Source organism: Anneissia japonica, unplaced genomic scaffold, assembly GCF_011630105.1.
Source record: "Anneissia japonica isolate Jap-2015-1 unplaced genomic scaffold, ASM1163010v1 scaffold468_len270531_cov130, whole genome shotgun sequence".
Classification (NCBI taxonomy): domain Eukaryota; kingdom Metazoa; phylum Echinodermata; class Crinoidea; order Comatulida; family Comatulidae; genus Anneissia; species Anneissia japonica.
The window spans coordinates 30,576-45,466 of record NW_022703041.1 but is presented as its reverse complement, the minus strand read 5'-3'; the positions used below and the strand labels follow the sequence as shown (position 1 = coordinate 45,466).

At 34.1% G+C, this 14,891-nt stretch overlaps 2 protein-coding genes across 2 annotated transcripts in view; one reads left to right on the top strand and one right to left on the bottom strand.

Annotated features, from left to right (window-relative positions):
• The window catches only part of LOC117104242 (limbic system-associated membrane protein-like), a 76,075-nt gene that overhangs the window by 37,510 nt on the left and 23,674 nt on the right, over positions 1–14,891 (bottom strand). The window contains exons 5-6 of the mRNA XM_033244947.1: positions 10,692–10,748; positions 6,200–6,232 (exon numbers count right to left, since the gene is read on the bottom strand). Coding sequence (XP_033100838.1) covers positions 6,200–6,232; positions 10,692–10,748 — 90 coding nt within the window. The remainder of the gene's footprint in view (positions 1–6,199; positions 6,233–10,691; positions 10,749–14,891) is intronic.
• LOC117104229 lies at positions 1,313–2,277 on the top strand. The gene is made up of 2 exons (XM_033244929.1): positions 1,313–1,647; positions 1,702–2,277. Exons 1-2 carry the CDS (start codon positions 1,454–1,456, stop codon positions 2,162–2,164), a joined length of 657 nt encoding a protein of 218 aa, XP_033100820.1. The 5' UTR covers positions 1,313–1,453; the 3' UTR covers positions 2,165–2,277.

Genomic DNA, 14,891 nt, shown 5'->3' with positions numbered 1-14,891 from the left:
TCAGCCAATATGATCTATAAAATCGTATCTACAACTCATGTGCTTTCAGAATATGTAATAAAAATTGGGGGTCACCTTTCATCCTATGGAGCTATAAGTGATTAAAAATATTCATGGATTTATGCATATGTAAATATTGACGCACGCGTACGCGCACGTCAAGTTGCACGAACGGAAAATTAAGGTACATAACATTCAACCTTGACCTGAAGATTATGCTCACTTAATATGTTACAGAAATGACGAATGGTTAAGATGATATGGGCTCATCAACGTTTTGAGGAAAGAAAGATGTGGGGGTCAGAAAATTTTTTTGACCATGATGACATCATCAAAATGTAAAAAGAAATCAAACATATGAAAGAGAATTGCCTCAGCTATAACATACTCAAAGTTGGAAGACGATCGATTAAGGATAAGCGAGATACGCTCAAATGCGTATTTTCAAAAATGTCATAGTCATAGCTATAATTACCTTTCTTTGAATTCAGATGCCAATATGATGACGTCACAATGTCCGATCAGCCATTTTGATCTATAAAATCATATTTACAACTTATGTGCTTTCAGAATATGTAATAAAAATTGGGGGTCACCTTTCAACCTAAGGAGCTATAACTGATTAAATATAGGCCTGATTTTAGCATAATAAACTGTATAGCGGCACAAATATGCGCAAAGATACCTATGTTTGATGCGCACGTACGGTATTGCTATTGGCCAAAAGATGACCGAAAAGAATGGAAATTTGTGAAAACAATGTCAGGAACCCAAAATATGTAAAATAACGTAATTTCTAGCTTTCGTACGTGCTGCGCACATAAAAATGCACGCGCGTAGTGGAAAATAAAAAAAAAAATTGGCCGAAAACGTGCTCTAATTTAGTCAAAAAGTGATTTTAAACATTTTGAAATTTTGACGCACGCGTACAGTACATTCAACATTAACCTGAAGTTAATGCTCACTTAATACGATTTCGAAATGGCAATTTGTTAGGCTGATATAATCGATAATGTAAAAACGCAAAATTGCGCGTAGATGACGTCACGCATGACTGAGCGCGTTGAAAAGCTTACCATGACTATTCCAGACCAAGCCAAATGTTCGTTGACAGCGATTGTGCGTAACTCGTGGCAGTTTTTGAGATATCGTGCGAACAGAAAAGGGGAGAAAGAAAGAAGAATAAGAAAAAAAAGATGATCCTGACAATAACAAGAGGTGATCCGCTAGTGTAGCGGATCACCAATTACTTTCTGAGATCATTAATATTGAAAATATGTTCGATGGTAAAGATGAACCGAATATAGTAATTTTAGGAGATTTTAATGCCAGAATTGGGAATAACATAATTAATGGAGATCCTGTTCTCAATACAAATGGTGAAAGATTGTTAGAATTTAAGAATGACGCTAATCTTTCAATTTTAAATAGCACTATTTTTTGTAAGGGTAAAATGACATGGGGAAGAGGTAAACAACTTAGCACAATTGATTATATTTTGTCATCAAAAAGCATGTTTAATTATATTTTAGAAATGATTGTAGATGAATTAGGAAAATACGGCTTGGGCAGCGATCATAATATGTTGTTGCTTACACTAAATATAAAAGATTCTCGATATAAAACTAAACGAAGATGTAAAAAATCAATCTGGAATATTAGACATGGGGAAGATTTTACTGTGTATAGAGCTTACTTAGAGAACAATTTTAAAGATTGGGATGCAAGTGTTTTTAACAATGTCGATGATTTGTGGAAATCATGGAAAAGTAGAGTTATCAAATCTGCTGAAGAAAGCATCGGTAAAAAAACAATTACAGGAAAAAATAGACCGTGGTTTGACAAAGAAGCAGCTATAGCAATTGAAAATAGGAAAAAAGCAGCACAGATACATAGAAAATATATTAAAAGAAACGATAGAAACGAGGCCACCAGTGAATTTCTTTGGCAGAATTACCAACAGAAAAGATTAATTGCCAAAAACTTAATTAAACAAAAGATCTTTGAGATGAGGGTAGATAAATCAATTGTTATTGCAAACAAAGGAGGTCCAGGTTGTAAAGAATTTTGGCAGTCACTTAGAGGGTCAAAGTTCAATCAATCTAACACAAATTGCTTTAAGATTCCGGGGTCAGAAAATATAGTAACAGGAGTTGAAGAATGACACATTAAAAAATTATTGGGAATCATTAAGTAAATCTAAACCTAACTCTTCTAACAGTAACATGCAAAAAACTAAACAATTTATTAATAATATTAGAAACACTGATCGGGATGATGGCATCCCAAATTGTATATACGATATAGAGATTGACATTGACATTGTTAAATATGCACTAAGGCTTGCAAAGAACGGTAAATCACCAGGTGAAGATAGTATTACCAATGAAATGTTAAAAAATGGTGGTTCTATTATGGAACATGCTCTTTTAAATTTATTTAAAAGAATCATATCTTTCGAAAAACCACAACTGATTGGAACTTAAGTATTATCATTCCTATATTTAAGCAAGGTGATAAGAAAGTTTTAAATAATTATCGTGGTATTTCCCTTACATCTTGTGTATCTAAAATATACAACAGAATTATAGCAATGAGTGTGTCAAGTCATCTTGAAAACAATAACGCTCTTTCGGAGGTTCAGGGAGGCTTCAGAAAAAACAGACAATGTGAAGATCATGTATTTGTTGTAAAAAGCATAGCTGCTTGTAGACGCAAAGAAGGGAAAAATACATATCTGGCCTTCCTGGACTTCCGGAAGGCATTTGACACTGTATGGAGAGACGGTCTGCTGAAGGCCGTCTGGAATGTAGGAATTAGAGGACGCTTATGGAAAATAATAGATAATATGTATGCTAACATAAAAGGCATGGTTAAATTTGGAGATTGTATAACAGACGAATTTCCCATTGAACAAGGACAAGGTTGCGTTTTATCTCCAATTTTATTTTGTATATTCATTAACGAATTCACAAAAATTCTAAGAACAAATGATATTGGTGTTCATATCAATGACACATGGCTCGGGCCTTATTCTGGGCCGATGATGTAATTTTAATTGCCGAAAATGAGCGACAGTTGACACAGATGTTAGATTTAGCAGCCAAATTTGCCAAAGATTGGAACTTAAATTTTAATCATACCAAGTCTAACGTACTTGTCGTGGGAAAGAGGATAGACAGAAACAAGTTGTGGAAATTAGGAAACCAATCAATAACTGAATGTGAAACTTACAAGTATCTTGGGGTCACTATCAAGACTCATGAACGACCATATACATATTGAACATGTAGTACAGAAATGTAACCGCCTTATTGGATATATAAAATCAATCATCGGTAATTTAAATAGCTTCAATAGAGTATACTACGGAGATATCCTATGGCGAACGATTGCTCTTCCATCGATAAATTATGGTAGCTCTGTATGGGTTGGAAGTAAAAGTGACACCGATAGAATTGAAAAGTTACAACTACAAATGGCTCGATTCATTTTAAAGGCCCCCCGTAATACACCTTGCGCTACACTGTACGGTGATCTTGGGTGGTCCAAAATTCCTCTAATTCAAAATATCTATAGAATTAATTACACTGATAGAATTTTAAAAATGGAAGACAATCGTTGGCCTAAATTATTATTGAAAACTATTGTAAATACATCATCAGATAATCTTTGATATTGCCTTTAAAATACCTACCTGTATAAAAAACATTCTCAACGACTGTAATATAGATAATATTTTCTTAGAATTACAAGATGAAGATAATAATGTGAGCACAGATTGGGCTTTTAAAGCAAAAAGTATCATGAGAGATCTGTCACTCTCCCATTGGCTTGATGATGGAAATAGTATAAGTCATCAATACAAGACTATATGGCTATTAAGAATGTACCCAACTTAGAAGGCTACCTTCTCGACAAATGTGACTTTGAGGGTGCATCATTAAAATTTAAATTGCGTTCGAACACTCTTCCTCTGAATTACAAACTTGCAAAACTCTCAAATATGCCCTGTGAAAATGGCAATTGCAAACTATGTAATACAGGTGAGGTGGAAGATTTAATTCACTTTCTTTTAATTTGTCCTATTCTTAATAATATCAGAGAAATCGAAATTGCCAGATTTAAACAACTTTATAGTAACAATCTTCTACATGTTTTCCAAGAATTCGAACAGTCTAATAATAGAAATAAATTACATTTTATCCTCGGAAATGAAAATAACCACTTTTATGATAAGAATATCAATTTCTTAATTGACAAATTTTGCAAATCTTTAGCCAAAAGTCTGTGGAAAAGGAGATGTGACTTTAATATTTAAATGTTTGTAGCTTAAGTTTTATCTGTGCTGTTGTGTAATTACAGTATTATATTTGATTTTTTAAGCATTAAGCTTGTGTAATAATTCCTGTGCGTGCATACTCATACTGTATGTAGAGCATAAACGCTTTCTTTTAATTCTAATTTAATTTAATTTAAATTTTGTTGCATGACTTTTCGAACCAGTCATTCTTGTTTTGTTTGTAGTTATTTTAAGTGTTTAATTTGATTGGTGGTTGGGCAATAATGTCATTTGAGTTATCTGTAAATCTCTCATAATTAAGAATTTAATTTTTTAAATTTCTGTTGCTTTGTTCTTTTCTGGATGCACCGTTAGAATTTGTCTAACGTGTGCCACTGTTATAAAAGTGTTATCCAATAAATATTGTATTGTATTGTATTCGTCTGGAATGCCAGATGGTACAGTGACTCTCAGTTCGGATTTACTTCAACATACACAATGCTGTTGTTTGTGGGAGTGCATGTCTATAAGTTGTACTACATATAAACAAAAATTGTACAACTTATTTTTCACAAAAAAGGGTGTCTGATAAAAACCTGGGCAACAGTTATTGAAATAGATTGTTGAATATTTAAAGGGTAGTAACCAACTTTTTTCCCAGTTTTTAAATCTGTATCTCATTAACTGTTTCCAATATTTTTTGTCAAACATGCTCTTTGTGTCTTGGCAAAATCAGTTGTTACACATAAACAGATTTTTTTTTCTCCACAGCCTGGCTTTAAACATTAAAAACAAAAATACAATTCAAAATAAGTAAAAACAATAGACAAAATAAGGCACAAAGGGAAAAAACAAGGAAAATTATACAATCCTATAGTAATTTTCAAAAAAAAAAATCGAAATTCCTCGGTGAGGAAAGAAAATTGTATGTAATTTTCAGCATATTTAATAGTAGACTCAAAAATCAAACAATTAAGCCTTTCAAAGCTTATAAGATAATCACTTTCAAAAGATTTTGTGCGAGGCTTGACCACGAGTACTTTTCTCTCATCGGGGACATCAGACCCTAACCATCAGGAAAATCTTTGGCCTGGAATAGTGACAATAAGCTCATATCATAATTTCCCGTGTGCGCATAAGGCACACGTATGCTTGCGTCAAAATTTTAAAATGCTCAAAATTACTTTTCCATTCTTTTAGTGTCATTTGGTGGGGAGGAGGGGGGCACGCGCCAATAACAATGTATCAAACATACAAATTTGTGCGAAAGTTTGTGTTGCCATTCAGTAAAAATATGTCAAAATTATGCCTATATTTAATCAGTTACAGCTTCTTCGGATGTACGGTGACCCCCAACTTTTATTACATACCCTGAAAGCACACGAGTTGTAGATATGATTTTATAGACATTGTGACGTCATCATATTGCCATCTAAATGCAATATAAAAAATAAATATGTGGGGCTTATGCCTAAATTTTCAATTGACAGTTGAAATTGCGACTACATCGACTCCCCTTTTTCAGTTTATGGGGAGAGGTACTTTAGTGGTAAACTATTTGTTTAGCATGCCTGTTGCAACTAACTGAGTGAGATTCAAAAGATTTTTTTCTTTTCTTTTGCCAGACAAGCGTTTCATCTAACTTGTCCTTAGTGACGAGTTCAAAATTTAGTATTATATCATCATAATTAATATATAATCATTATTACATATAAAAATACTATGATAATAATTATTATCAAGTTGTTTTGCCACCACACCTTATGTAATTTATTGTTATTATAAAGTTACCATTTCATTTTTCAAATGAATTTGACCTACCTTTCTCAAGTCTTATACAAACAAGAACAAAAAGTTTTTATCAATTAAAGTACTTGCATTTTTCAATATTAATAATAATAATAAAGAGGAACTCACTTCCAATCCATATCCGATTATTCAATAACCAACCTGAAACAGTGGAATACAAAAAACATTAAACTGTTTTGATCTTCAAATTAAAATTTCAAAAACAACAACTAAATCAATTTATTAAACTTCTCTAAATAGCAGCAAAATTGCTGATTGCAAGAAATTACAATTTATACAATATGAAAAAAATAGTTACTTGAAAAAAGAGTTACTTGAATTTAAAGAATTAGGAATCAATAAATTATAAACATACAAATCAATCAAATACTACATTGTGAGAAATTAGAATTTTTTAAAATATGAAAAAACATTACTTAAAACATTTTAAGTGCTCCCTCCTATGCATAAGTGTAAGCTAAATTACGTCGGGATTAATTAGCAAAGATATTGAGACAATTATTTTGAAGTTGAGACAATTAGCTGAAGTTTTTTTTCGCAAATCTGACTACAAAACCATATCGAAATTACACATTCCACTGAGTTGTGGTTCGCACTAGCTGCTGAAGGCGGCGTTCGGGGAACCCTGTATCCAGATCAGGGTGTTTTGACAAATTATCAAACAGGAAGTCATGGTTGACTGGGTGAAGGGGGGGGGGTATGTAACCTGCACACAATGTGATTTGTAACAAGGCAGGGTAATTGGTAAGGTCTCATCCACATTCACAGGAAATCTAGCTTATCTGGGAAGTAAACATCTTTGATGGCTTGCTTCCTTTCTTATGTAAACTGCAGGGTCTCCTCCATGTCAATTTCCTGAATGTTTGGTATATAAATTAAAACCACCAACATTCAGATAATGGTCCAGAATACCATCCGTTTGCGAGGTTACAATGAAGGTGGCAACATCAACAGGATAGATTTTATCCTGTCAAGCAAGTAGTAGTTGACATTTTTTTTTTGAATAATGGAGTTGGCATTGGTGAAAAAATGTCTGGCATCTGTTTTCCTTCTGTTTATGGAGACACTGCATACTTTAAAATCCTTCCATGTATTCCATGAGGGTTTTTGGTGTAAAGGTTGTTCGGTTGCCAACAATCACTTTAGAGGCTGTCATGCATGTAACTACGCATAATATGAATAAGAAAACCCATCATAAAATGGTTTTTCTGTCATCGTGGCATGTTTGAAATGGCTTTGGATCAAAAGGTGGAGAAAATGCATCTCCTTTATTTTGCTTAAGTACCTGTAACACTTTATCTCCTACTTTTAGACAACTTTCATTTGTATTAAGTTTTCTATCTTCATATTCTTTCATTTCATGATACATTTGGTGGAGTAAATGCATTTCCTTTATTTTGCTTTAAGTACCTGTAATACTTTATCTCCTAGTTTTAGACAACCTTCATTTGTATTAAGTTTTCTATCTTCATATTCTTTCATTTCATGTTTATTCTCTGAATAAACATACATTTTTTGCCCATTCAGAAGTTCCATTGGAGATATCTGTGTTGTAGTACAATGCTCTGTATTGTCCTAGAAATTTGTGCAATGCTTGTTGTATGTTTTAATGTTCGATGATTGCTGTTAAGAGTTTTCATGAACCATTCTACTTTTGAGTGGCCAAAATAAGGTTATTAGGCATTTTTCGTTTTGACTACGCGGCCAGTCTACTACGAACTAATAGAGCGTAACAGACATCTGCGCATGCTCACAAACCTTACTGGCTAAATCGGCGTTGTGACAGCTTCCGCGACAACCCCAATTTCTGAATTTGGCGTGGTGGCGACTACCCTAATATTGACCAATCAGATCACCGGATTGTTTGGCAAACTGCTGGTAACTTTTTTGTTAGGGGTTGCAATTTTCATCGCATCCACGATCGAGCATTGTTCGTGAGTAATTAAATGTTTTATGAAGGCCTATTTATACACATGCAATAAATGAGGAATGAATAGTCACCATAAAATTAGGTAAATCAGGGGATCTAGTGAAAAAAGGGCCTTAGGCTTAGGCTAGCCTAGCCTTGTCAGGGTGATTTTGGGTAAGAGAAAACACATTAAATTATCTGGTGCCGCTAGCTAGGGCAGGCATCCGCCCTTGATATCGTGGATCAAGCCTTGCTATATAAATACCTCTGTTTAAAATTGTTATTTATTTGTACATCATCGTTGCATTTGGCAAATTGCCTGAGCAGGCCTGACACCCCTCTTCCCCGGTTAACGACTCTTTTGACACCTAGGCTAGGCTAGGCCTAGCCAGGTAGATCCTAGCCAACCAGTGAAACATCACTCAGTGTTTTCTGGAAACTTTTTATTTTGTAGACAGTATTTGACTAAAGTTTTTTTTCACATTTAATTTTTCAAATATAAAACAAGAGAACATTGTTCTCTGGTATTAAAACCATGGTCGACTAACTCCCCTCCGTAGGCCTACGTACATGTGCTGCGTCGTCGTAGTCGCCTTAAAAAAAACGAAAACAGCTCTTGGTGTAGTACGCGAACAGTGTCTTGGCGTTGCCGTCACGGTCCATTAGTTCGTAGTAGACTGGCCGCGTAGTCAAAACGAAAAATGCCTATTCGTTTATGCTTAAAGCCAAGATATTCTGCGTATTGTCAAAATTTGGTGCTCGTAAATGGAGGACCGTTATCTGTTTGGATGACCTCTGGAATTCCTTGTCATGCTAGTGTGGCATCGAGTTTTGGGAACACTGCTTGTGCTGATTTTGATGTTACAATTTCGACCTCTTGAAAATAACAACATAAATCAAGATATTTTGAATTACATATTAACTAGACTAGATATTTTAACTAAGGCAATGGTCATTTTAAAGGGTTCAATGCATTCTGCATTTTGTGAATTCGATGCTTGACAAGTGACACATTCTTTTATCTTTTCTGTGTAATTTATCTATCATACCAGACCTTTTCTCATATTAAGGCTTTCGTCTTCACAATGCCTTGATGACTAGCATGTGCAATTTCTATTACTTGGAGAATAGAGGGGCGCCATGAGCGTTTTCTTTAAACGGATACCGGCGCTTTAAAAGTTTTCATTATTATCATTATTATTATTACTTTATCACGTAATGATTTTGGTATAACTACAGCAACTCCTCTGAGTATGATGTAGTCGGTACTGCCAGTTCATCTTTTAATTGCTTAAATTCACCAAGTTCAGCGTCATTCCAAAACGCATGATTATTCTGTTCAGTTGCCTGTTTCAATTTCTGTAGATGGCTTTCGACTTAACCTTCAGCTTCAATATCACTCTTTTGCATCGCTTTTGGTATCTCTCTTCTACATCAGTCAAATATCTGCTCGCATATCCTATAATATGCCCTATTGGCACAGTATAGTAGCTAATCATTGGCTTGCATCTACCAACACCTGTGAGTCTTCCTGAATGTCAAGTATGTCATCACTGTGGGCTGAAGAGCAGGGGTGGATCCAGGATTTGAAATCACGCTAGAGTAATTAAACACCTAATCATATCACCTTGTTTTTGAGCTAGCACCCCACCCCTTCCCCACTTCACTTACCTCTGCACCCGCCATCACCTATCAATCACCTTTTCCAAAACGCTAGATACGACACTGCAGCACGCTACCTACCTATACTACTTACCAAGCCTGTAGCTAGGTCAGCCTAGGCTGGTAAAGCCAAGGCGCCTTAGCTAGGCTAGAAGGGATACGCCCCCGCCCCCCGCCCCCCCAAAAAAAACGACCGTAGAGTAAGGCCTGTGCGAGGAATACTTCCTCTGCGCAAAAGTTAGGTCTAGAAATCTGTTCGTAGCTGGCAATCTCCTACCATTAGTTGACTAGCTTTACCCACGTCTCAGGACCTACGGCGACAGGGCGTTCTCTATAGCTGCCCCTAAGTTGTGGAATTCATTACCGACTGATCTGCGAGGCACCTTCACTCATTGTTTTTAAAAAGAATTTGAAGGCTTATCTCTTCAATCTCTGTTAACTTTCTCATTGTTTTTTTTATTTTTTTATTTATTCTCTGTACTTAAATATTTGTAGTTAAGTTGTTCTGTAGTTAATTCTTTTTTTCCACTGAAAAGTCGCACCTCCTTACTTGAGGTAGCGCCGCCAACTTAGCAGTGCACGGTAGGGGAGCCATAGGCTTATCCTTGGTGGAAGCTACTGGAGCCCAGCAAACTGACGCCGAGGTACCTGCGAGTACACGGTTGTGATGGCGACGATATCTCAAAATCGGGGGTGCGCACATCCCCGCCCCCTTCGCGTTCTTTTGTCTTTGTTTCTTGTGGCCTCATAAGCACCTTGAGATGGTTTTCTGTGGAGCGCTATAATAAATATATGAACATTACAGCAATTTAGCTCTGTATTTTAAAAATATATGTAAAGAGTATTATAAGATGTAATCATGTTAAACTATATTATTACAGATAAACTTACTGATTAGAAAATTTTGATACAGCAGGAATGAAATTTATAAATTAAATTATGCTACTATACATTCACTGTAACTGAATTACTTTCTTTTAGAGGACCAATACAGACTGAGTTATCCGTTAAATTAGTAGGGAAACTTACCACATATAACAGCAATTGCACCACATACTATACAAACACACCCAACCACAATGAAAACTGTAAAAAAATCAAAAATTAAAGTCAAGACAAGGTTTAATAAAATACACAAGAAACTTTATTTGATATATTACATTTTGGAACCAAAAAGAAAAATATTAATGTATTTTCTAGAAATTAATAAAAGTTTTAAAGATGCGTTCAAAAAATTACAGTCAGCCATTGTGGACTGACCCTTTTTAAGTGCAATTGGGTTTTAATTACAATTGGGTTTTAATTTTTATATTTTATATATAATTTTTTATAACATTTTATATGTACAGAAGTTAGAAATTACGTTTTTTACATATTTTGGGTTCCTGAAATTGTTTTCACAAATTTCCATTTTTTTTGGTCATCTTATGGCCAATAGCATTGTAGTACGTGCGCATCAAACATAGGGATTTTTGCATGGATTTGTGCCGATATACAGTGAAAATATGCTAAAGTAAGGCCTATTTTTAATCAGTTATAGCTCTTTAGGATGAAAGGTGATCCCAAATTTTTAATACATATTTCGAAAGCACGAGGTGTAAATATGAGTTTTTAGATCATAATGGCCAATCGCACATTGTGACGTCATCATATTGCTATCTAAATTCAACAAAGAGAATTTTATCTATGACGCCATTTATAAAAATGCGTATTTGAGAGTATCTCGCTTATTATTAATCTATCGTCTTCCAACTTTGAGAATGTTATAGCGAAGAAATTTTCTTTCCAATATGTGACTTCTTTTTACATTTTGATGACGTCATCATGTTCAAAATAAATGTTTTTTCTGACCCCCTTCATCTTTCTTTCCTCAAAACATTGATGACCCCATATCATTTTACCCATTCGTCATTTCTGAATCATATTTAGTGAGTATAAACTTCAAGTCAAGGTTGAATGTCATGTACCTTAATTTTCCGTTTGCGCTATTTAGCGTGCATGTACGCCTGCGTCAAATTTATATATGCTTAAAATTATGACTATATTTGATCAGTTATAGCTCCTTAGGATGAAAGGTGACCCCCAATTTTTATTACATATTCTGAAAGCACATGAGTAATATAGATATGATTTTATAGATCATTATGGCTGATCGGACATTGTGACGTCATCATATTGCCATCTGATTTCAAAGAAACTTAATATTTATATATTGATAAATATTATGAATGATATAAGTTCCTCACCAACAGGCATTTGTCAATGAAAGTGACACATATCTCATATCAGGAGTCAACATTTTGTGACATTACCATGCGCATGTGCGTCATGACGAGTGCGTAAGCATAAGTAGATCTTTTAAAATGATCCAAATTCCTTTTTTAAAACTGAATTAGTGTATTTAAAACTTGTTCAATCCAAACTGTGTACACCTCGAGGGTCAAAGTGCGGCGGATCACCAAACTCGTCCTCAGTGACAAGTTCAAATCTAGTTTATTCTTCTTTCTTTCTCCCCATTACTGTTTGCACGATATCTCAAAATTGCTACGAGCTAGGCACAGGTCGCTTCATCGATCATTTTGGCTTCGCCTGCAATAGTCATAAGATTTTCAAGGTGACCAGTCATGCAGGATGTCGGCTACACGCAATTTTGCATTTTTACATTATCGATCATATCAGCCTAACCATCTGCTATTTTGAAATCGTATTAGGTGAGCATTAACTTCAGGTCAATGTTGCATGTACTGTACCCAAATTTCACGCGTGTGCTTCATAACGTGCGCCTAAGCGTGCGTCAAATTTTTTACGTGCGCAGCACATACGGACGCTACAAATTTTTGGTTCCTGAAATTGTTTTCACAAATTTACATTCTTTTCGGTCATCTTATGGCCAATAGCAATGTCGTACGTGTGCATCAAACATAGGGATCTTTACGCATATTTGTGACGTTATACAGTGAAAATGCTTAAATCATGCTTATTTTTAATCAGTTATAGCTCCTTAAAATGAAAGGGGACCCCCAATTTTTATTACACAATCTGAAAGCACATGAGTTGTAAAGGTAATTTTATAGATCATAGTGGCTGATCGGACATTGCGACATCATATTGCCATCTGAATTCAACAAAACTGATTTTATCGATAACGTCATTTTTGAAAATACGCATTTGAGCCTATCTCGTTTACCCTTGGTCGATCGTCTTCTAACTTTGAGTATGTTATAGCTGAGACAATTTTCTTTCATAAATGTGACTTCTTTTTACATTTTGATGATGTCATCATGGTCAAATTAAATGTTTTCTGACCCCCCCCCCCTCATCTTTCTTTTCTCAAAACGTTGATGACGTCACATCATCTAACCATTCGTCATTTCTGAATTATATTAAATGGGCTTATACTTCAGGTCAAGGTTGAATGTCAGGTATCTTAATTTCCGTTTCGCGCATTTTAGCATGCACTTACGCGTGCGTCAAAATTTATACATGCTTAAAACCATGAATATTTTAAATTAGTTATAGCTCCTTAGGATGAAAGGTGACCCCCAACCTTTATTACATATTCTGTAGGTACATGAGTTGTAGATATAATTTTTTAGATCATAATGGCTAATCGGACATTGTGACATCATCATATTGCCATTTGAATTCAATAAAACTGAATTATATCGATGACGTAATTTTTTAAAATATGCATTTGAGCATATCTCGTTTATCCTTGGTCGACTGTCTTCCAACTTTGGGTATGTAACAGCTGAGAAAATTTCCTTTCATATATGTGACTTCTTACATATTTATGACGTCATCATAGTAGTACAAGAAAGTTAGCATAAAATTTAGTGAAAGGTTGAAAAAATTGCAACAGAATTTATTTTACCACAGTGCATTTCAATAAGGTCCCTATTTGAACATGTTATAAGTCTAAAAAAATCCAGGTAGGGGTTTTTAATATTTAGCAACCAATGTATGTATTACATTACAGATTAATGCTAATATCTTATAAAAGCGGCCGCCATCTTGGATTTTAAAATGGCCACCATGTAAAACATATATTTATCTATATCTCCGCTTCTAAACCACTTCAAATTATAATTCTAATGTACAAAAATATGTTTTTATGCTCAAGAAATAATATCATATAATTTTTGACAGCGTCAGATTGTCATAAATAAATATTTAGGGTCATTTAAGGTCATTCAAGGTCATTATAAATATTTTATGGCATCTTGATAAACACGGAGGCCTACAGTAACTGTCATGTTTTACATCAGAAACATACTCAACCTCTTAGAATTCAGTTTTTTGATGGGAACTACAGTATTTAAGGTCATTTTGGTGGCCATCTTGGATTTCAAAATGGCTGCCATGGATAAAAATGTTAATATCTCAGCTTTTAAAACATTTCAAATTTGAATCCTGATGCCTAAAATTATGTTTTCATGATCAAATATTTAAGTTACACCATTTGTGACATGTTAAGATAGATATTATGGTCATAAATTAGTCAATTAAGGTCATTTTATGTTTAATACTTTGTGATATGCTCCCGTTAGCAGTCATGTTTCAATGTAAATATTATACTTAAGCTCACAGTATTTGATAAGAAGTCATTATGGCAGCCATTTTAAAATCATTTGATTTCATTAGGTCAAGGTCATTTAGCAGCCATCTTAAATTTTTAGATAACCACCATGTATAAAGCCTATATTAATGTTAAGAATTTTTATGTTTTATGTGTACTGTACATAGTAAACAATACCATTGTATAATTTGACATGGTCAGGAAATTATAGTCGTAAATAGGTCATTTAATTATGTATAAGTGCATAAATATTGCATTCTTTCCTTGGCTTTGTTGCTTGGTGAATTATACTGACCACTGTAAGCACACTATTATTATAAATATAGGAAAATATTTTAAAAAAAACATCTTATATACTAGCTGGAAAAGTAATTATAACAGTTCCTCATCATATAATACTAAAAATCTAATATAATTCTCTCTACTCACTTGCAATATTAGTGCTATATCAAAATGGTGACGTCGGATTCAGATAGAAAGTCTACCAACCTCATCCCCACCATGGTTAAATGTTTATATCCAAACACTACAAAATTAGTCTAATTAATTTGTATGATCATGATGGTCAAAAATATTTAAAATTCATATATATATATATATATATATATAATATATATATATATATTATATATTTTTAAGGACTGTTATTA

Excerpts from the sequence above, each read along its gene's own strand:
- LOC117104229 (XM_033244929.1), top strand. The coding sequence starts at position 1,454 with ATGACATGGGGAAGAGGTAAACAACTTAGCACAATTGATTATATTTTG. Across the intron at positions 1,648-1,701 it reads AAACGAAGATGTAAAAAATC|GAACAATTTTAAAGATTGGG; the intron begins AATCTGGAATAT and ends AGCTTACTTAGA.